This window comes from Triticum urartu, chromosome 2 (assembly GCF_003073215.2).
Source record: "Triticum urartu cultivar G1812 chromosome 2, Tu2.1, whole genome shotgun sequence".
Classification (NCBI taxonomy): domain Eukaryota; kingdom Viridiplantae; phylum Streptophyta; class Magnoliopsida; order Poales; family Poaceae; genus Triticum; species Triticum urartu.
Window position 1 is genome coordinate 637,365,763 of NC_053023.1, and position 23,657 is coordinate 637,389,419.

The window sequence follows — 23,657 nt, forward strand, 5'->3', positions numbered from 1 at the left end:
TGGAATAATGGGCCGTTAATGGGATAAAGTGATACACTGTTCATTGCGGGCCAGATTCACCATGGGCCGTTAATGGGCCAAGAGTTACAAATAGCCTCGTATGGGCCAAAAGATATCATGGGTCGTACATGGGCCGGAAGTTACAACTGTTGGGGAACGCAGTAATTTCAAAAAAATTACTACGCACACGCAAGATCATGGTGATGCATAGCAACGAGAGGGGAGAGTGTTGTACACGTACCCTCGTAGACCGAAAGTGGAAGCGTTAGCACAACGCGGTTGATGTAGTCGTACGTCTTCACGATCCGACCGATCAAGTACCGAACGTACGGCACCTCCGAGTTCAGCACACGTTCAGCCCGATGACGTCCCTCGAACTCTGATCCAGCCGTGGGTTGAGGGAGAGTTTCGTCAGCACGACGGCGTGGTGATGATGATGATGTTCTACCGACGTAGGGCTTCGCCTAAGAACCGCTACAGTATTATCGAGGTGGACTATGGTGGAGGGGGGCACGGCACATGGCTAGAAGATCAAACGATCAATTGTTGTGTCTATGGGGTGCCCCCCTTCCCTTGTATATAAAGGAGCAAGGGTGTGCGGCCGGCCTAGATTGGGGTGCACCAAGAGGAGTCCTACTCCTACCGGGAGTAGGACTCCCCCCCCCTTTTCCTTGTTGGACTAGGAGAGAGAGGGGAAAGAGGTGGAGGAGAAGAAGGAAGGGGGGCGCCGCCCCCCTCTCCTTGTCCTATTCGGACTAGGGGGGAGGGGGCGCGGCCCATGCCCTGGCCGCCTCACCTCTCTTTCCACCAAGGCCCACTAAGGCCCACTAAGTCCCCGGGGGGTTCCGGTAACCTCCCGGTACTCCGGTAAAATCCCGATTTCACCCGGAACACTTTCGAAATCCAAACATAGGCTTCCAATATATCAATCTTCATGTCTCTACCATTTAGAGACTCCTCGTCATGTCCGTGATCACATCTGGGACTCCGAACAACCTTCGGTACATCAAAACATATAAACTCATAATATAACTGTCATCAAAACGTTAAGCGTGCGGACCCTAAGGGTTCAAGAACTATGTAGACATGACCGAGACACGTCTCCGGTCAATAACCAATAGCGGAACGTGGATGTTCATATTGGCTCCCTCATATTCTACGAAGATCTTTATCGGTCAGGCCGCATAACAACATACGTTGTTCCCTTTGTCATCGGTATGTTACTTGCCCGAGATTCGATCGTCGGTATCTCAATACCTAGTTCAATCTCGTTACCGGCAAGTCTCTTTACTTGTTCTGTAATACATCATCCCGCAACTAACTCATTAGTTGCAATGCTTGCAAGGCTTAAGTGATGTGCATTACCGAGAGGGCCCAAAGATACCTCTTCGACAATCGGAGTGACAAATCCTAATCTCGAAATACGCCAACCCAACAAGTACCTTCGGAGACACCTGTAGAGCACCTTTATAATCACCCAGTTACGTTGTGACGTTTGGTAGCACACAAAGTGTTCCTCCGGTAAACGGGAGTTGCATAATCTCATAGTCATAGGAACATGTATAAGTCATGAAGAAAGCAATAGCCACATACTAAACGATCGGGTGCTAAGCTAACGGAATGGGTCAAGTCAATCACATCATTCTCCTAATGGTGTGATCCCGTTAATCAAATGACAACCCATGTCAATGGTTAGGAAACTTAACCATCTTTGATCAACGAGCTAGTCAAGTAGAGGCATACTAGTGACACTGTTTGTCTATGTATTCACACATGTATTATGTTTCCGGTTAATACAATTCTAGCATGAATAATAAACATTTATCATGATATAAGGAAATAAATAATAACTTTATTATTGCCTCTAGGGCATATTTCCTTCAACAACGGGCTGGAATCATATTGGACGGTCCAGATGAAGCTACTGGGCTTAATTCCGATAGGCCGTAACATGTCGTGAGTTAGCGGGTCGTAAATGGGCTATATACGAACAGGCCGTTAATAGGCTTTCTGTGGGCCGGCCTTTTCATCGAAATGGGCCTCTGTTGGGTCGTGCCACGTGTCGACGTATCATAGGCGCCTCCTGTCCAATGAATGGATGACATCTGTCCCAACGCTGAGCCAACACGTGTTTCCTCCGGCCAATGACAATTTTACACGTGGAAACTCATCATTGGTCCGGGCTGCTAACGGGTTATCGGATCCAGGTATGACTATCTTGATTCTGTCATAAAATTGTCATGGATGTACATGCATGACAGAAAACGTGACCTACTGTGACAAACACATATCATCACGGAAGTGCCTTTTTTTGTAGTGTCCTCTTGTCTTATTCGGACTCCCTAGGAGGGGGCGCGCACCACCACCCCCCCCCCCCCGGCGCGCGGGCTTCCCTCTCTCTCCCTTAGGCCCATGTAGGCCCAACACTTCCCCAGGGAGTTCCGGTAACCCCTCGGTACTCCGGAAAAATACCCGAATCACTCGGAACCATTCCGATACCCGAATACTACCTTCCAATATATGAATCTTTGCCTCTCGACCATTTCGAGACTCCTCGTCATGTCTGTGGTCTCATCTGGGACTCCAAACAAACTTTGGTCACCAAAACACATAACTCATAATACAAATCGCATCAAACGTTAAGCGTGTGGACCCTACGGGTTCGAGAACTATGTAGACATGACTGAGGCACATCTTTGGTCAATAACAAATAGCGGAACCTGGATGCTCATATTGGTTCCTACATATTCTACAAAGATCTTTATCGGTCAAACCGCATAACAATATACGTCATTCCCTTTGTCATCGGTATATTACTTGCCCGAGATCCAATCGTCAGTATCATCATACCTAGTTCAATCTCGTTGCTGGCAAGTCTCTTTACTCGTTTCGTAATGCATCATCCCGCAACTAACTCATTAGTCACATTGCTTGCAAGGCTTATGGTGATGTGCATTACCGAGAGGGTCCAGAGATACCTCTCCGATACACGGAGTGACAAATCCTAATCTTGATCTATGCCAACCCAACAAACACCTTCGGAGACACCTGTAGAGCATCTTTATAATCACCTAGTTACATTGTGACGTTTGATAGCACACAAGGTGTTCCTCCGGTATTCGGGAGTTGCATAATCTCATAGTCAGAGGAATATGTATAAGTCATGAAGAAAGCAATAGCAATAAAACTAAACGATCATAATGCTAAGGTAACGGATGGGTCTTGTCCATCACATCATTCTCTAATGATGTGACCCCATTCATCAAATGACAACACATGTCTATGGTCAGAAAACTTAACCATCTTTGATTAACGAGCTAGTCAAGTAGAGGCATACTAGGGACACTCTGTTTGTCTATGTATTCACACATGTAGTTTCCAGTTAATACAATTCTAGCATGAATAATAAATATTTATCATGATATAAGGAAATATAAATAACAACTTTATTATTGCCTCTAGGGCATATTTCCTTCACCCTCTACGGGCCAAACCCTTTAGCTTATATACACGCCAGGCAGGGCATCTGGGATTACAAGGTCGGTATCTAGGCATGGAGACTGTTGGAGAAGTCTTGAAGTACACGCCAAGTCTTTGACGGGCGTAGTCGATCACACCTCCATCGTGCGGCTTCCGGAGTCCATCTTGAGAAGAATGAGGGGCCACCAGCCCAACTGGAGGAGTACGGGCCGACCTGGTTAGTACCCCCTAGTCCAGGACATCGTCGGTGGGCGATATGGTGGGCAAGGAGACAGTTGATCCACAAGGAAATCTATCAAGCTCCTTCGGCGACACATTTTTTATAAACAGTTTCATAGCTGAACCAAAGATAGCAGCACAGAAGCAAGCAACACCTCAGACCGCACTCAATATCGCATGTGTAAGACCAAAGGCACCGCCGCCGGGACATGCTAAAATACATGTGGATGCTAGCGTGACGAGATCAGTCTTGGTTGGCTCCACGACAGCCGTTTACCGGGACGCTGGAGGTTTTTATCTAGGTAGCTCTGCTTTTATTATTGCCGGTGTGACTAATGTTGCAGCATTGGAAGCGATCGCATGTCGTGAGGCTTTATCATTAGCCGAAGATTTGCTTCTCCATAACTTCGTTGTTGCTTCATATTCGAAACAGGTGATCAAAGATATCAACAAAGGGACGGGTATTCAAATACTTCTTATTGAAAAGAGGGAAGGAGAAAAACCGAAATCTTCACAATAAGTCCTTTTGTAGACAAGTCGTCTTTATATAGTAATTCGACCTATTGCTCCGGCCCGCGAGTATAGCATGATGAGCCCAAGTTACGGCAGCTCTGGATGAAGGGAGAATAGGGATATTAAGAAGATGGATCCCCCCCCCCCCCCCACACACACACACACACACACATTTTAAGCTTTGGTTATAGTATCCTTTAGTTCCACTTCTTCGCCGATCTCTCCCGCAATCTTCTTTCCCCACTCCTCATCCAAGTGAGGAGCTACCCGAGATCATCGAAACCCACCACCTATTGGAACATCATCAGGGAGATCAAGCAGCGAGCAACAAATTTTAATGTGCTTTTAGGTTGAAGGTCGAGTGGCAAATTTAGATGCAAATAATTTAGCTAAGTATTCAAATTCTTCTGAGAAGGGGCACCACTTGTGGTTGGGTCAACCCCATGATCAATTTTGTCTTTCACATTTTATGGCTTTCGATCAATAATACTTAGGTTTACCCTCTAAAAAATCAGTACAACTTTTCGTCGCTTCGTGGCTAGGGTTTCAGTGGTAGCAAACCTTCAGTCGATATTGAAATCTCTGGTGACGACGCAATTTATCGTCGTCCTTGTCATCTATAGAAGTCAATCCGGTATTATCTGCAACTAGACGTTCTCACATCCGCGATAAGTTGACAGAGGTTGAAAGTGAGAATTGACACGTGCACAAGTGTCTGTCCCGAGTCCGGGCACGCCAAGAACATATGTGTGCTCCCCGTGCCGTCGGCCGTCCCAATCAGTCGCGTATATTTTCCACTAGTTCCCTCGCCTGCAGGGTAGACGCGCGCATAGGAACGAGCAAGCCATTTCTAAGATGCGATCGATTCGGAGAGGAGAATTTTCTCCCCATGAGCCTAGCTGGTAGAGTGGTAGTGCACAACTGCACAAGTTTAGCCTCCTACGCGACGGAACCAGCGGGTAATTTCTTGTTCGATTCCAAAGGCTACGTGTTTAGCCCCTCGTACTACGTACGTACTTGCACATATAGAGACAAACCACCGCATTCAAGCCGCGGCAGGATCAGCGAAAAGATGAAACCCGACAACGAGAGGAATGTCGAAGACTATACATATATAGCTCGTACTATATTCTCGGGCAATGTAGTCCAGGGCTGCATTAATTAGTGCTTACTCTCTGCGTTGACGAGATCTGTCAGCGGGGAATTTCTCTCTTTATTAGACTGCCACAAGAATAACATAGATGATAATATCATACATATTTAGACAAAATAGATGATGTGGCAAGCAATATACGAAGAAAAAGAGACGTGTGATAACATAGCTATTAGAGATATATTTTGGTTACATGTATTTGGTAGTCTAGAATTTGTAATTCGTCTCCTACCTTATCTCTAGGAGAGGTGTCTTGCCCTTCAAGTCTTGTACTACTCAATATATATACTCGCTCTCGAGGCTCAATAATACATTTATCATATTCCGTCAATTCCTCTCTATTCCCTTCTAACATGGTATCAATCTAACCGATCCAAATCCTAACCACCGCCCGCCGCTTCCGCCCCACGCACCGTCCCTAAGGCGGTCGGCCTCCATGACCTCCATCGGGGGCTGCGCCGCCCGTACCTAGAGTTCATCTGTCGGCCGTGTTGACCGGGTGTCCTAAAGAGTCTTTTTCTCGAGCCCTTGCTCCGGGTTTTGCTCTCACTCGCCGGTTGCCTTGATTGGCGTCTTCTTTTCGGTTTTCCGATCTAAAATCAGTTTGCGTCACCCGCCGCCACCGTCAACCTCGCGACTCTACTCCGACATCGGCGTCGACTACACCGGCCACTTCATCATCAACCGCACGGCAAGGCTGGACGCGCCACCCAAGGGACGCCTTTGTGCGTCGCTGCCGGCCGCTTGTCCGTGTGGTCTCCATTGCTGGCCCATCTTCATCGTCATTGCCAGGGACATCGACAACGTCGCCATCAACTCCGCTCTGCGCGTCGTCCCTGCCATGGCGCATACAGCGTTGCTGTTGGTCTGATCAACAGATCATGCGTGTGTCTTCGCCAAGCCGTCCTCGAGCACGCGCCTACCGCCGATTGAGCCACAGGTTGTCACCGCGTCATCCCTTCGGACCGTTGTGTCACCGCCCCGAGGTCTTCTCGCCAATTGCCCCAACCCACGCGTTGTTTTGCACATATCAAGACAAAATGAATCTATAACCTAATAAATAAAGTGTTACATGACACCACACATATGTTACTTCTCACTATAGAGGTAGTAATATAGACTAGTAACATATGTATGGGAAAATACACAGGAGCTCTCGGGTGCTCCACACCCCTATACGAAAAATATTCATAAAAAATTTCTAAAAAATCAAAAAAAATCCAAAATTTCGGGATGTCAAACCTGGTTTCCCAATCTACTTCCGCGTGAAATTTTGTGAAAAAATACCAAAAAATGTATCCGTGGCGAAGGAATTACTGCCCAGAAAAAAATGTACCCAAACGGTGTTTTGCTATACATAAGAATTTTTTGTCTTTTTTGCCACGAATACGTTTCCTGGTATTTTTTCACCAAATTTCAGACGGAAGTACATCAGAAACCCATGTTTGATATCTCAAAATCCCAGATTTTTTTTCAAATTTCTCGGTATTTTTTTCCTAGTATTGTACGTGTAGGGATGCTCCGCACCGAGAGCTCTAAATCCTCGTTCCATATGTATGTTACTAGTCTAAATTACTCTCCACTATAGCTAGTCTTAGGAAAGCAAAAGAAGCACGGAGCGGAAGGTTGAAGATTTTTGCGACAACAGCAATGTCCATGGACTGGACTACTGGAAGCTATGCGTCGACCATTATATAAAAAAATCTTATGTATTGACTTCTGCGCCTCTATCAAGTTGGTGCAACAAACTAATAGGAGTATAAAATGAAACTCTGTCAAGGTCATTGCGTCATTTTAGAGCATGTACAATAGTTGATAAAATAGTATTATCTTAATACTTGCATGTAATTTAGAGATGACAAAATCAAATATCTACAATGGGTCATCTTTTAGCCTCATCTCTAATAACTAGCTATTCCTAAAAATATGGTGAGACATATTGTGCTAAGAGATTATCTCTTGTCTTCTTTTAAATAAGAGAAGTCAAGCTTTTTTTTATAAATTCTCTCACACCAACTCATCATTTATCCTACGTGACACTTCTAAAATAGTACTCCCTCCGTAAACTAATATAAGAGCGTTTAGATCACTACTTTAGTGATCTAAACGCTCTTATATTAGTTTACAGAGGGAGTATCATTGTACATGCCCTTATTAGCTGGTTCAGGCAGCTACTACTAAACACACGCATGCAACACGAGACGGCGTCTAATCATGCCGTCATCCATACATGTAAAACCGACGAAGTGAAAAATCACGTAACCACGAGAGCCATGCCTCTGCAAAATGCATGATAGATGTTGTCACCGACGAGAGAGATGGGAGCATGAACTGGTCCAAAAGACAGACGTGTATCATGGCTTTCACCGGCGCATCCGTACTTATGGGGTATGATACCGACGTTGCCAACGCGAGATGGATAAAAACGCCGGGACAAAAGGGAAGAGGGTTCACGGGACGCCTCCAACTCTCCGTGCCACCCGGCCCTCCCTCGTGCGCCCTCCACGACGCCGGCCCCCACGCACGCCCACAGGCGCAACGCAAAGATTCCCCTCTCGGCGTGACATGGCAACATGGGCGCGACAAGGAGAGGGGCCGGGGCATTTCGCTTCTCAAATTCTGGGGGCCCCGTGGCCGAGATGCAACTTGTAAGTTTCCAGACGGGTTAAAAGTTAAAGTATTCAATGCATATTCCATATACTCCCTTCTGTCTTTTTTAGTTCGCATATAAAATTTGACTAAAGTCAAACCTCGTAAAGTTTAACCAACTTTATAGAAAAAAGTACCAACATTCGCAATCTGAAATCAATATCAATAGATGTGTCATGACTTAAAGTTTCATATTGTATAACTTTAGCATGGTAGATGTTGATATTTTTTCATATAAATACGATCAAACTTTGTGAAGTTTGACTTTAGAGAATCCTAATATGCAGAGTAAAAAGAACCGAAGGGAGTACATGATACCTGCCATTGTTTTCACTTTCAGTGAGATGCTAATAAATTCCACTAGATTTTTCCCTGCAAAAAAATCCACTAGATTTTAATAATATCAGTTTTTTACGAAAATGATCAGATCAATTATAAACACCTCAAACATAATAAAAATTGCATCAAGGTCCATGGACCATCGGACGACCATTGCCGCCGCCAAAACGAACCGCCGACGCGCCGTTGTCGTTGCTCCCATACCGGAGCCGGACCTGACCTTGTCAATGATAGCCAGGAAGTCTTCATGCACGTGCCTCTAATGACCAACGCCCCAGAGCCGCAGTTGTCGCCGTTGAATCCTTGAGTCGATCTGAAGAACCTGCCACCAAATATCGCCATTACGTAAGCATGATGAGAAACTTTAACCTCGCCGCCCAGAGCACCGTCTAATCCGTCCCAACGAACGAACTTGAGGAGTATCGGAGCCCGTAAGACTGACTCGAAGAAGAAGCGCCGCCGTCCATTCAGACATAGCCCCTGCGAGGACTAAAACCCTACCTATCTACTAGCCGGATGCGAGGCACCAAAAACGACCTCCCCGCCACTGACAGCCAGAGCGGCAAGCAGAGGCGGGGAGGAGAATCCAGAGGCTCACCGGTGAAGATCGAGGGAAGGAAGGCTTTCCCTAGTCGCCTTGCGAGAGGGGAAAGAAAAGCTTTACTAGATTCAAATATCTCAGCCATTTCAGCTGTAATAAGATTTCAAATAAATTTTAGAATATTTTTAAAAAAAATCAAGTATTTTACTGAATTTTAACTAACATTTCGGTCCTTAGGCCTAAACGCAAACCGGAATTAAGTGATGTTGGTAGTGGCTGAAATATTTCTAAAACCAAAATGCCAAACCATGGCCCCCACTAATATCACTATGGATATTCCATGCAACAAAAATCACTATTTTTTAACAGCATTGCTCCCATACATGTACATATGTCTCGTAGTCGATGAGAATATCTCCTTCCACTTGATGAACATCGCTGAAAAAGTTCAAATAAATACAAGAAAATATGAGCATCGATGCCGAATTTAGGTCTTGAACCCAAGTAGGTTTGTTCCACCATAAGGAACCTAACCATTTGAGCATCTCATGCAAATGTATACTAAGTACAAATATTTTTCTAGACAGATAGGTATTTATCCATCTTCACCTTTTGTTTTTCTTATAAAGGGTAACACAACAATATCATGATGATACCAAAAATACCCAGGCGTGCAATAACACAATGCTAAAAGTTAGTCAAGACATTAGGAATGCACACAACCAAAATAGAAAAAAAAATGTGATCAGCCGCACACAAGAACAACCAACATCAAACACCAAAGTTGTCAACACACACACACCACTCGAAGGTCCAAAAACAAGATCTCCGGAATGGTACGACGCAAGAGCGCATCATCGTCATATCCAAGGCCGGATCAAAAAAATTCACCTCGAAGAGCAAGTGACATACTCAAAGCAATGCCCTCAATAAGGAAACTATCTGTAGACATCGCTATTCCTAAGTACAACCAAAGAAGATCAAATGTGGACTTTTCACCCCTAAAGCTCGAGACTCTGTACAGATAAAGCACCACAAAATCAAAGTCTTCATGTGTAGCAACACTCACTTGCAAGAGAAGTCATTGTTGTGAAACTCTGATCACCCAAAGGGGCATGGACAAGCCGTACACCCCGTGTCTAGGATCTCCACCGCATTCCATGGCACATGCACCTATAGATTTTTTATTTATTTTGAGTAACAATGCACCCCGTGACTCCTATGCAGTGGCGGAGCTTCAGCAAGACCGAATGGGCCGCGGCCTGTCCAGCCCATGAAATTATATGCATATACATCTACTCCTGGGCCTTAAAACAGCAGTCCATATGATATTTTCTTCTTGTTGGCCCGCCCATGTTTGGGCTGCAAGCTCCGTCACTGCTCCTATGTTCAGTCTTCTACGTGGACATTTCCATGCAATCGGAAATTTTACCAACAAGATATGGGTTGACGGGCAATGCCAAGACGACGTGCATAGGAGGCAGGTAGACAACGTCGAGCAGCCAGCGTGCAGCCATTGAACCGAACAAATCGCACTTTGTCGCGTGCCTTTGAGAGTGCCCCCCCAAAAAAATTTACCTACATACTTCACAGTGCAGCTGCGCCGGATGAACGCGGCGAGCGCACACACTAGACGACAAAAGTAGTTTGATGTCTGTAATAAAAGCGTTATCTAGTGGATAGTGTAAAGAATACTTATACGCATGCATGTGCCAACGTCATCTATTTATTCCGTTTCAATTTTTCAAAAAGCTATAACTTTTGAACCGAGTGTCAGAACACAAAACCGTTTTCACTGCAGGGTTCCTCGCGACGAGCTCTTCAAAACTAGATCCCATATGAATATGTTTTGATAATTTTTTTTTCAAAAGCAACTTTAATGCTAGATGAAGCAACTTTAGTGCTAAACATGAGCAACTCAGATGCTAGATGAATTGCACCATGTGTATAACTAAGTTCGCCTAGTAGCCACCTAGTTAGTTCTGTGCAACAGTGTATTAGGTGGTCACCATGATTTCTAAGTTGCATACATTGGAAAATAAGTTGTGGATTGTTTAGTTGCCTATCATACTGTGAAATTTTTTTACCGTAAAGTGGAAACTTGTCTAACATGGCTTCTAAGTTGTCTACCACAGAAATCAGGTCGCCCTTTCACTACGAAGTTGCCTACGAGTGATCCTCAATTTCTTACAATACTATAAAAGTTGTCCATCAAGGGACCTAAGTTGCCTACAATATCGAAAAAAAATGTGGGATCTAAGTCATCTATCATGATTTCAAATTTTAAACTATGAGGGGATGGGTGGTATGAGATCTGTGTGTTTTCCTTTTCTAGGGGAGTCTACCCGCCATCAAGGGACCTAAGCACACGGGTGTTGGCTGGTGAGCTCTTCAAAACTAAACCCACACGGATATGTTTTGATGATTTTTCTTTCTTTCAGAAAGTAACTTAGTCGCTAGATGAGACAACTTTAGTGCTAAATAGAAGCAAATCCACTTCAATTTAAAGTAACTACTTACCAACAATGAGCAACTAACTAGTAATAGAGAATAACCTTAAACAGAGGTAGACAACATTAGATCACCTTTATAAGCAACTTTCTTTCTACGAGAGACAACATTAGTGCAAAAAATAGGCAACTTCACTACACTTTCTCTTAATTAATTTTCTCTAACATTCTCCTAACTTCCTCATCGGTACTTCTAAGTTGCATATTCTCCTAGCTTCCTCACCGATACTTCTAAGTTGCATATTGTTGTTTCTAAACTGCCTATAATACTACGAAGTCATCTACCATTGATACTCTTGTGTCTGCTATTGCTAACTACGATAGGCAACTTGGTGCTCAATTTTGGCAACTTTAGAGTGTTTGCAGGCAACTTAGAAAAACAATGATAAACCACTTCACAATATTGTAGTTGCAAAGTTAGGTAACCGAGTAGCAATGATAGGCAACTAATTACCAATAGTAGGCAACTAGGCATCAATTGGTAGGCTATTTACAATATTTATAGGCAACTGCACATCAATTGTAGGCAACCGACTATCAAACAATAGGCAAATGAGCAACCATGATAGGCAGGTTGGGATAATGTTAGTAAAATTCACAGGTACACATAGTGTAGTGAAGTTGTTTTGTATGTAGCACTAAAGGGGCCTTATGTTTTGTGTGAATTTTCTTGTTTTTACACAAACAAACCTAACAGGAAGTCCTACTAGGCCAAAGAGAAGAAGTTGCTTCTCCATAGCATGATAGTTGCCTCCTTCACACCCAAAGTTGCCCTAAAAAATTATCCAGTTGCCCACAGTCAACCATATAGTTGCCTAAAACAAAGTATCCAGTTGCCCACAATCAACAAATAATTTCCTAAAACCATGTATCCAGTTGCCCAATCCTCATGGACAAAAATATTTTACCAAGACCATTTTTTGGTAAATATCTAAATGTTTTAGATACCTGTAATTAAGTTTGGGTCATAGAGGGGGAGTAAAGATTTTCTTCTCCTCGGGTGGGATCCCTTGGTGCCACCGTAGAGGGGAGCGGGTGGAACATACATATATATGTTGTTTCTACTTGTTGTTTTTGTGGTTCTTGTTTTTTTTGCATAAGGTTTGCCTGATGTTACTGCAAGGAGCTTATGGGGCAGCAACTCCTCTTTTAATGCATGACACTAGTTGCTTCAAATTTTACAAGAGTTGTCTGAAATCATAGCAAAGTTGTTGCATGTTTTTTACTTTTGCATAGGGGATGCATGCTAGTTTTACTGCAAGGAACTCATATGGGGCAGCAGACCTTTTTTTACATGCCTGATAGTTGGACTCATTGGATGATTAAAAGTGTCTAAAGAGACCGATTCCAATATTTTGGGGCATTTTGGTGATCCACGTTGGAGTTGTCCTTATGATAGGCGATTTAGAGGTGAAGCTAGTCAATTGGTAGTCATGATAATCAACTTATAAGGATCCTCCATTGATAGGTAGTCATACTAGGGGGAAAAAGGAGTTGTTTTTCTATAGCACTAAAGTTGCCTCCGTATCACACAAAGTTGCTCGGAAAAAAAAATCGTCAAAACCTACTCATATGGGATCTAGTTTTGAAGAACTCGTCGCGAGAAACCCAATGGTGAAAACGGATTTGAATTTTTGACATTCTAATGAAAAGTTACAAGTTTTAAAGTTTTTGGTCCCATAATAAATGCAGGTGGGATAGTTATGCGCGCATTCGGTTTCCTTTTTTGATTGTCCTCGTTGACGCATAGGGAGGTCATTCTTTATATGGGAGAGCGCTCGCTCCCACGTACGAGCGCACGGGTGCCATCGAGTCACGTCCAAAAAATTAATGCCCATTGCCAATAAGGCTAGCCCCGAGGACCTTTGACCATGCCACCAAAAGGTGAGAATCCACTTCCAAGCCAATGAAGTGAGATGTGTGTTGGTAACGCAATCCAATTCATGGATATGTATGTTCCAAGGAGGGGAACCGCCGTATCGCTGGCCTATAGATCTTTGTGAGCCAACATGCTGCAAGGTTCCCAACACCAGTCTACGATGGATTGAAGAACGGGATGGTCGGTGCTGGCGAAGCCCTCGCGCAAAAGAAGTGGCAGTGGCATCAGCACCGAGCACCACCTTGCACCCCCGCCGCCACGAAGACGCCTAAGCGACAGAAGGTGTCCTCGCCGCATTCATTGCGACCGTGCGGGTTTCGCCGAGCAGAATTCGGGCCAGTTCTTTTGGGCGATTTTATCAGAATCGCCCCCCTCCCCAGCTTCTCCCATAATCACCACTCAATATGTTTTTTACAATCCTAATTAATTAGACCTTAACTAGATAGGATTGTAAAAAATATATAGAGTGATGGTTCTGAGAGAAGCTGGGGTGAGGGACGATTCTGGGAGAATCGTCGAAAAGAACTGGCATGAAGACTAGGGTGGCGACGAGGAAACAAAAGGGAGGGGTTGGGGGATCGGGTGTCCCCATGTGATGGCTATGCTGTTATTTTGGACATAACGGTGGAGCGCCTACATCACAGTTCACAGTGCGACATACCTGACATTTTGAAGCGAATCCGTAGCAGAACCGTCTTGACAGGAACGTCCAGCTGAGCGCGCGTACCATCGTTGCGACAACAGATTGAATTTTTTCCGTTCAAAATTTCCATAAAGACTGGAGCGTTTAGTTGACTCGTTTGAACGCCCTTTCACCTTTCCCGTCTGATGTATCCCGACCACACCGGTACGCCGCGGCATGGCCGCTTCCCGGTGTCGCTTACGCCAGCCTCGCCAGAAGCGTACACAGGCCGGCCCGGACGATTCCAAGACATCCGGACGACTGTGATGAACAGAAAGAGAGAGGTTTAAAGGCACGCGGGGGGAGCAAGAAATGGCCCAGCACCGAGGACCGAGCCCACGGACGGTCAGCGAAATCAAATCCATCCACGAGAGGTCATTTCCATCGTCGTCCGGAGACAAATCCCTCCGCCCCAAATGATTCCTTCGGATCATTCATGTGCGTGCAGTGCAGCTAAACAGCAACTTCTGAGCCGGTCCATGATGCAGCCTTTCTCTTTGATTGCACACATCATGGCGCCAGGCCAGCCTTGCCAGAACCAGTACGCCGTGCGGCCGGGATACGCACGACGGTTTGGCGTCGGCAGCGGCGCTTGCCCCAGAATGTGCTGTGCCTGAACAGAACCATGCTTGGAGTTATGCCAAGAATCATTCGCAAAGCAAATTCGAGGTTTAGTGCAGAGGATCAAAGTAGGCAAAACCAGATCGCTAATCAGCACCTGGTGAAGGACATCCTTGTTGTAAGAAAGGTACATGGATAATTGGATAGTGCCATCACGGAGAAAACATTAGAAGAATTATAAGTTTATTTCAACAAAAATCATGACAGGGTAAAGATCGCTTAGTTCCATTCTCAGCACTCAGAACCCGTAATATTATATGTACGACATTCCATCTACACAGCAAACAACCAGGCAAATGTTGGACCCAACAAATGGGCAAAATGATAGACCATGCTCGGGTGTCAGGAGCGAGTTTGAAACCAGGCAAACCTCACATAAATGAAGCTTCTTTGTCACTGCTGAAGATTATATGCAGAAAGAAGACCTAGGACTGCTGTAACCAAAAAAAGATCCAATAATAACTAAGAAATCAAGCTAAGTTCTTTTCGAGAAGAAATATTCGGGCTCAATTCCTTTAAAAAAGCAAAGCAATGCAAAAAAACAGTTCCCAATTGCCTCCAGCAACACATTAGCTATCAGATATACTCCCATACAATCAAATATAATACTTGTGCTGGTCATTTATATATTTTTTGAGTTACAGGGAATTGGTTCTCCCATGTAGTAAATTAACATGGTGACTCTGCAGAGAACACGTAGCGGAGTGAAGTTGTTCAACCCATTTCCTCTCTCACTGGCTCAGTCTAAAACAAGTCACTAACTGATAAAACTATTTGGTAATTTTACAGTGACTGATAATTTGAGGGCGGAGCATAATCTTGCTTCATGTATGATCTCTTAAATTACAGTGACTAATTCAGCAGTAATTCCGTACAGACAGTCAGAAACAACTATTCCCACCGTCCCGAAAAAGTGTCGCTGATTTAGTACAATTTATACTAACTTTGTGCTAAATCAGCGACACTTACTTTGGGACAGAAGGAGTACTTAACAGAGGTACAGCAGGCTGCAGATTCACTTTCGTAACCGATATAGAGTTGGATACTTGTATAGCTTAAATCTCAAGTGTGGACAACATGTTAAAACCCTAATAATATCTCTACCATACAGTTTCAACCTCCGCTATTCTCCATTTCATTAATACCAGGATGTACTTCCAACATTTCATCCAGTACAAAAATAGGATGTCTGTTCTGAGACTTCTGGTTTCAGCACTTTCTAGAAATCTACACAGTATGTCACCCTGATCAAGCACAGCGAAGAGAAGCAGTGCGGCTATCCAGCAGGTTGCAGAAGATCATCAGTAGATCCTAATAGTAGATAATGTAGATGCCAACAAACTGAGAGATTTAATGCATAAAGGCACCAGCATCATCATGCAAAGAAGCTTAAGACCCCATGGATAAATCTGAGTGGTGCTTGAATGAAGCAAATAATTATCCCAGCCAAGGACATCTCCGCAGGTGGAAATGTGGAACCAGTACCTTGGAAGCCACTCCATGAAGTTTCTCACACCAGAAGAAGAGATGCCAGAATCTCTCCCATTGTCTGCTCAGGTACATCAGTTCTATCATCTAAGTCTGCTCCAGACTGAAGAACAGCAGCATCCAGTACTAGCTTTCTCCTTGCAATTGCGTATATGCTTTCATCAACTGATTCCTTTGTCACTAACCTGGATAAAATAAATACTCACTGTTATCAAATTATCATCTTAAGAGTTTGATTATTCTTTTTTTTTTGTTTCTTATGTGACATCTAGTGTTCTTTTTCGACTTTCAGATCATTTGGAGTTCAAGCGACCAGTATCCTTCCTTTTTATCTGAACCCAATGGAAACAGACTAAGCGGACTATGTTCAAAGGGGAATGGGATATTTTTTTAGCAGAGGACATCACATAGCAAAAGCAGGTGCAGATTGTATGACGCACATTTGAAAATAAAAATATCACCAGCTTATATAGTGCGAGGGTGCCTAACATTTTATTAAAGCGAAAGAAAAGAATTACTTCTGAAAACTACCAGCACGAGCCTCCATACTTTGAATTGCATTGGCAATGCAAAGGCAAAAACAGTAGTACCAAAAACAGAAAGGAAAAACAATCAAACTTTGTCTTGAGAAATGCAATACAATTAACCTAACTATATTCCAACAAAGATCATATTATCTAACTGCTAAGGACCAAAGAATCCGAACAAGGGTAAAAGAAAAAACTATAACCCAGAACAAGTGTAACTCGTACTATAAAAATACCATTCAAGAGCTTATAACATGCAGATGCTCCCACATTAGAACGAATGTTGTAGAGAAGTGAACCATTGTCGGAATAAGAAAAATATGAATACTTCAAAATATGCTCACCTAGTCATATGGCCAGAAACAGCAAAAATAGAAGCAGCAAAAATTAAAACAAATGTCATATTTTGAGCCGCACCTATAGATAGTGACAGGTTTCTGCTGTCCAATGCGATGGCAACGATCTTCAGCTTGCCGGTCCATCTGAGGGTTAAAATCCATGTCATGTATTATGACTGTATCAGCTCCTATTAGATTCAGCCCCTGACCTCCAGCTCTAGTTGAAAGCAAACATGCATTTATCGAAAGATCATTGTTGAAAGTGTCCACTATAGTCTGCCTTTCTATTACTGGGGTGCTGAAACAAAAGGGATTTTACCAGTTAAGAATTATAATACAATTTAATTCAGAAACTTGCTGAGGAAAGAACTAACCCTCCATCGAGACGCCTGTATGTAATTCCTATTACTTCCAGTGCCCATTCAAGGATATCAAGCATTGTGGTCCACTGGCTGAATATAAGAACTCGGTGACCATTATTTGCTAAAGAAGGTAGAAGCTCTGCTAAGGCCTGAACAAAAAGTAGGAATTAAGGTAAATCATAAATTGCACTTGAGTCCTAATATGCCTTGATCAAGGAAATTTTAGTAGTCCAGATAAAGAAAAAATATATAATTATACTATTGTGTGTTTCACTGTTATTCTTCTTTTTTCTTGGATAGGAACTGGCTAACCAGATAAAGAGAAAAAATGGTACCTGACATTTCGCCGATGCAAATACATGCTCGTCTTTTAGGGCACCCTTTGTACCAGCATCACCATGTGTAATCAACAACTGGAGGAGAAATTAAGAATTGAATGATACAAGTGTCCCACAAAAAATATACTAAGAACAAGCTAATTTAGGGCAAAAGGGGTGTGTTTCAACAGCAAAACCATCCCCTGCACAGTACAACTATTGACAAATAACAACAAACGCATACTACTTTGATGTCGCACTTAATTATTTGGCATGCAGAATGGCAGAAGAGGCTAACAAAGCAGGATAGCGAAAATCAGAAAGCAAATAAGACTCATTATAATTTAGTAAGCAAAGTGAATAGGAGGTGAAAGCAGCTGATTAGGAGAAACCAGGTAAAGAGAAATAACAATACTTGGTGGATAGCAAAATCATTGTAGTTCTTTAGCGCTTGGATTGCTCTGTCCAAGGAACATTCAAAGCCAAATGCGCCTTTAGGATACGTCAACCTTGCGATTCGATCAACATCTTTGTCGCTGTAAATGCGCCTTATAAGCAAAGGGTGATTGGCAATCTGTGGGAGCAATGAAAAACCCTTTAAGATGGAAATAAACATCTTCCTGAATTTTGCATCACAGGATATACTCACCTTACGCAACTGCATAAAATAGTTTGATATTTGACGCTTTGGAATTAATCCAACAACATTTTGAGGATATTGGCCAGAAGATTTTGCAGTACGAGCCTCACAAATGGCACGGTACTCATTTGCGGCTCCATTATAAGCTTTAAGCTGCTCTGATCCCATGGAGACAAAGTTAACCTGTCACACGCAATCAATGTAGTTCAAACAGGGAAGATCAACAAGAACATGCAATTGCTGATGACTAAAGATAAGTCAATGTACATGTTGCGTCTTCGGGACAAGTTGCTGCATAACATCCGACTTCAAGCGCCTAAGGATGAATGGCCCTAAGATGGACTTTATACGTGAAATTAACTCATGGTCTTCTGAATTCAATAGCTTCTTGAGATCAACTTCTCCTGTGGCAAATATATCAGGCATCATGAACTCCAACAATGACCATAGCTCCTGCAGATGATATGAAATTCAAGAGCAGCTTCTTGTAAGAAAATGGCCAGCATCTGATAATTAAAGGCAGCTGAAAGGATATGGAGTTTAAACAGTTGGGGGTGCACATTTCAACTATAGCCGGATGAACCCATCATAAATTCAGTGTTATGAGTATTCATCTAGGTAAGCAGCAGACATCAAACCATAAGATGGTAAAAAATGTGAAGTTAATAGTGTTGAACCACAAGCACTGTGTACAACACAGAACCATTAGATATTAAGATACTAATTCTAAATCATATAGATAAGAATATGATATTGAGAAACTTTAATCGGTAGCTACAAATCCTTAGTACACTTGCTGATCACACCTCCATGACTTTGTGAGTCTTTGACATGCAGGATATTGGTAAAATGTACCCAATCCATATAGTCAGTCCTTTACAGGTAGTGTTATGCTGATATGTCCTTTTATTTCTGTATCACACGGGCAGATGTATCGTGATATATTTAACTACAATGGCATCATAGGGTATCAGAGGAAAAAATAAAGCTTAAGTTGGACACTTGCATCAAGACTCACATGCAAATCATTTTGAAGTGGAGTTCCCGTCAGCATTAGCCGCTGACGAGCATGTTGTGCAACAGCCATAAGGTTTTTCCATCGGAAGCTGCCCTTATCTTTCAGCACGTGTGCTTCGTCCATCAATACACAACTCCATTTCCATCTTTTGAGTGCCTTGCGGTCATCCTTTTGTTGAGCACTGCATTATGGATCAAAGCAGCACATAAATCTTCTAAAAATATGCAGAATCACTAGTGAATCTCCATAAGATATTCTGTTTTTCCACCCTAAGGAACTACAAACCTCCGTCTTTCGAAGAGCGAGTAGCCAACAAGTAGGACATTAAATGGAGCTGGACATCCTGCTTTGCCTAAGGAACTTAACTCCTTTGAGAAGGCAGTCCTTCCAGCACCATGAAACATGATGATCGAAAACGAAGGACACCACTTCTTAAGTTCCCTTTCCCAATTTTCCAACACTGAAGCTGGGCAAACTATCAGGTGTGGACCCGGGTCATCATATAGATGTTGCAAGAGATTAAGGTAAGTCACAGCCTGTAAATAATGAGACCAAATTCAAACATTAAGAAATGAATAATGAACCGGCACTCAAGTATAGGGCAAATCCTACTAATCAGTTTATTCTTGGAAATGTCACAACAGGCTACAATCAGGTTACATTTTATAGTATGTGTGCATAATGACCAAAAAAACACATGAACAACAGTCCACGATAATAATGGACAGGGCGCAAAAACATCAAATTTGAACAAGCTAACTTATCATGCTTTAGTACTACCATATTAAGATGATTGGTTATTTTCATTTTTACTTAAAACACTGTAAGCTTGCTTACCTGGACTGTCTTGCCGAGACCCATTTCATCAGCCAAAATTGCTGTAGAAAGGAGAGAAGGTTAACATGAATAATAGTCTTTTGAGCAGGGGAAAGTTAGAACATGGTAAGAAAAAATGAAAAGAACCAATATGATCGTTGACTGGTACTACTCTGATAACCTCACAAACATAATGTATGTAATGCAAGACAACATCGTTTCAGTCTTTCAGACCAGCAAGCACTAACACGGTACATTAGCACATGACAAGACAAGGTTTTCTGTACCGCATGAAAATTCTGATAGTTACAATGTAAACATTTTTACTCGGTGCACCTTTACAGTAAATTGGAATACCTGTACCTAAATTCTATGAACCAAACGGTGATCTAGTATCCAAGTGATCTACATCAAGTTAGTTTCTAATTCATACAATACAAATGTAATGATCGAACAAGACTACCAACTGCTTGTTTCAGAAGACAAAGGTTGCATAAGGATTGAAAGAATAGGATGCTCAGTGACAAGTGCCATGTTATCATGTATTTACTACTTAGCGAACTAAATGCAACTGATCATAAACAAGTGGGGTGAACTCAGATCCATCAGTTTGATGTCATGGCTAGATGTTACTGATGAAAAGGAAACAATAGTTTAACAAGCATCTTCGGGTTCAAAATTTTAATTCACAGAAAATCACCTCCGCCGATGCCTTTCTGATGCAACAGTAGAAGGAAATTGACCCCCACAAGCTGGTATGGTTTCAGCACCGGGTTGAATTCCATGTCCTCGCTTGTGCATGCGGCATCCACATCTTCCTGTTCTCATATCCCATTGCATCAAAAGACAAAAACTTGATAGTTCAAGACATGTAAACTGCATCAAAACTGACAACTGTACCTGAGTGACAATCCGGACGGTGGAGGCATCTGTCTCAGCATAACTTTCGCAATTCCGTGCTGAAGAACCATACAGCTCCTGCCTCAGATCAACCGAAATCCGTGAGCACCTGCGCAATGCCTTCCCTACCACATCCCCTTCCACCTCCTCTGCCTTCACACTACTCTGCCCATTGTAGTCCCCATCTTCATCATCCTCGTTCTCCAACTCCGACCAGTTCACCCCATCATCCTCTTCTTCATCTCCTACCTCCACCACAGCAGCAGCCACAGAGCCATCACTGTCATCATCGTCCTCGATCACGAATCGGCGACCAGTGGTGCGGCGCGGCCGTGATGACCTCGGAGCAGGGTGGTCGGAATCATCATCTGCGAGGTCAGAGTCATCATCGGCGATGTCGGAGTCCTCAAATGCGAGGTCCAAATCTTCCTCTTCCTCGGAGAGGTCGATGGCTGTTGCCAGCCGTCGACCAGTGGAAGGGCGCGGCCGCGATCTCCTCGAAGCGGGGAGGTCGAAATCGTCGTCTTCAGGGTCCAAGTCGTCTTCGGGGACGAAGTCGTCGTCGGAGAGCGCCGCGAGGATGGCGGCCTTGGAGGGTTTAGGGTTGTGCCGGGAGGACTGGGTGGATGGCGTGGCCCGCCTAGGCGGGCTTTTGTGCTGGGGACGCTTGACCACGCGCGAGCTACTCTCGGCGCGGCGCGCCTTGGCGCTTTTCCCCAGGTCGAAGTCGTCGTCGTCGTCGGAGAGGACGACGGCGGCGCCGTTGCTGGCGCCGACGGCGGAGGAAGACTTGGGGTCGTAGCGGAACGAATCGATGGGAGGGGGAGGCCGCGCGAGCGGCTGAGGGCTCCGGTGGGGGCGCTTGAGGACCCGGGAGGGCTTGAAGGAGTGGTTCGACCACTCGTCGTCGGAGATCTCCTCGAAGTCCCGCCGCATCGGGGCGGCGGCTGCGGGCCTGCGGGTTCCTCTGGGGTCTAGGGTTTCGGGGGGAGGCGCGCGAGGGGAGCGGGTGTGGCGCTGCTCTCCTAGTAGGCGAGGATCCGAGGCGGCGGCGGCGGCGGCGGGGAGCGGGAGAATTGGGGGCCAAGACGAGGAGGCCGGGAAACTTTGGCGGCCCTAGCGAGTGGGGAGAACGGAGCGGCGCCGAACAGAGCGCCAATTGCCTCCCAGGAGGAGGACGATTCGTTAAATTTTGCCGTTTTCAGGGGTGGTGTTTGTTTTTTGAGATAAATACACCCGAAGTCATAAAACTTGTACGCGATGGTTAGTTTGATGCACAAACTTGTAAAATATATGTTTTCGGTCATCAAACTTGTACAAGCGTTCATATACGATCACATTTCATGTACACGGACGTATCCATGGGCTATGTGGCATTCCAGTGTGGCCAGGGCCCATTGTCATCCGCTGTAGCATGTAGATCTGCAGAGAAGCCTTTGACTTTTTTTATTTTCGTATTAAGTCCCTAAAAATAAAATGAAAAAACAAGCGATGTGGGGTCTTGAAGCTGCAACGTGCCCTAGTAGTCACACGTGGACAACCACCAGACTACTGATCATTCATGTATATGTAGCATGACTAATTTCTGTATCATATAAACATTGACTGAAAATAATTTTTACAAGAAATGTAACACGGAAAAAATGAGCACCGTGGCTTGACCATGTGACCTTGTGCTCAAGGTTAACTAACATTACCACCGACAACACAACACGTCCAGATGTAAGAAAACAATTTATATTCTTGTGTTTGTGACATTTAAAAAATATTTATGTATTACAAAAAAGGTACGCGGCTTGTATTTGGAAAAATGTTAATCAACACAACACGTCCATATTAACATTTTTTCAAATACAAGTTTTGAAACTTATGTGTATTGAAACATATACTTCATGTGATACATATATGTTTTGATGTTTTAAATACTCCAGTATACATCTATGTTTTGATACACATATATTTTAAATACTCCAGTATACATCTATGTTTGGAGTATTTAAAAAATATATGCTTAATACTTTTTAAGTGTATGATTGGCATTTTTTTCAAATACAAGTTTTGAAAAGTTTTGAAACTTTTTTCAACTATGTTTTTAACATTTTCGGATGGTGCGAAACATTTTAAAGCTACACAAACTGTTTTATACATTGTATAGGCATTTAAAAAATGTCATGACCAGTTTTTCTGGAATGCATGAACATTTTTAAAATGCAACGTATCATTTTTAATTACACAAATGTGGTTTACAATGTTTATTTTTTTTAAATGTCACACACCATTTTTTTGTAACACATAAACATTTATTAAATATCACAAACACAATAATATATTTTTTTTTCTTACATAGAACAAGAAGGAATAACAACATGAAAAATATTTATCCCATTTGATATGTTGTGTTGTCGAAGCCCGGTGGTAATCTTAGTTAACGTTGACCACGAGGTCACATAGTCGAGCCATGATGCTTCCTTTTTTGGTGTTACATTTCTTGCAAAATTGATTTTTCAGTCGTGTTTATATGATATAAAAATTATTCGTGCTATCTAGACATGAATGGTCATTGGTTTGATGGTTGTTAACCCAAGCCTAGTAGGGGCACGTCCCTAGTTTGTAACCGAACCATCCCTTATTTTTCCATTTTATTTTAGGGGCTTTATACATAAAT

At 43.3% G+C, this 23,657-nt stretch overlaps 1 protein-coding gene across 1 annotated transcript; it reads right to left on the bottom strand.

Annotated features, from left to right (window-relative positions):
- Window positions 1-15,610: 15,610 nt before the first annotated feature.
- On the bottom strand, window positions 15,611-22,158 carry LOC125539338 (protein CHROMATIN REMODELING 19-like). Its single transcript, XM_048702775.1, has 12 exons — window positions 20,993-22,158; window positions 20,793-20,910; window positions 20,114-20,154; window positions 19,562-19,812; window positions 19,277-19,457; window positions 18,526-18,711; window positions 18,268-18,441; window positions 18,034-18,192; window positions 17,637-17,714; window positions 17,314-17,450; window positions 17,019-17,237; window positions 15,611-16,259 (listed from the first exon to the last, which is right to left on the bottom strand). The coding sequence occupies exons 1-12, from the start codon at window positions 21,926-21,928 to the stop codon at window positions 16,097-16,099; spliced, it is 2,643 nt and encodes an 880-aa protein (XP_048558732.1). The 5' UTR covers window positions 21,929-22,158; the 3' UTR covers window positions 15,611-16,096.
- Window positions 22,159-23,657: the final 1,499 nt, after the last annotated feature.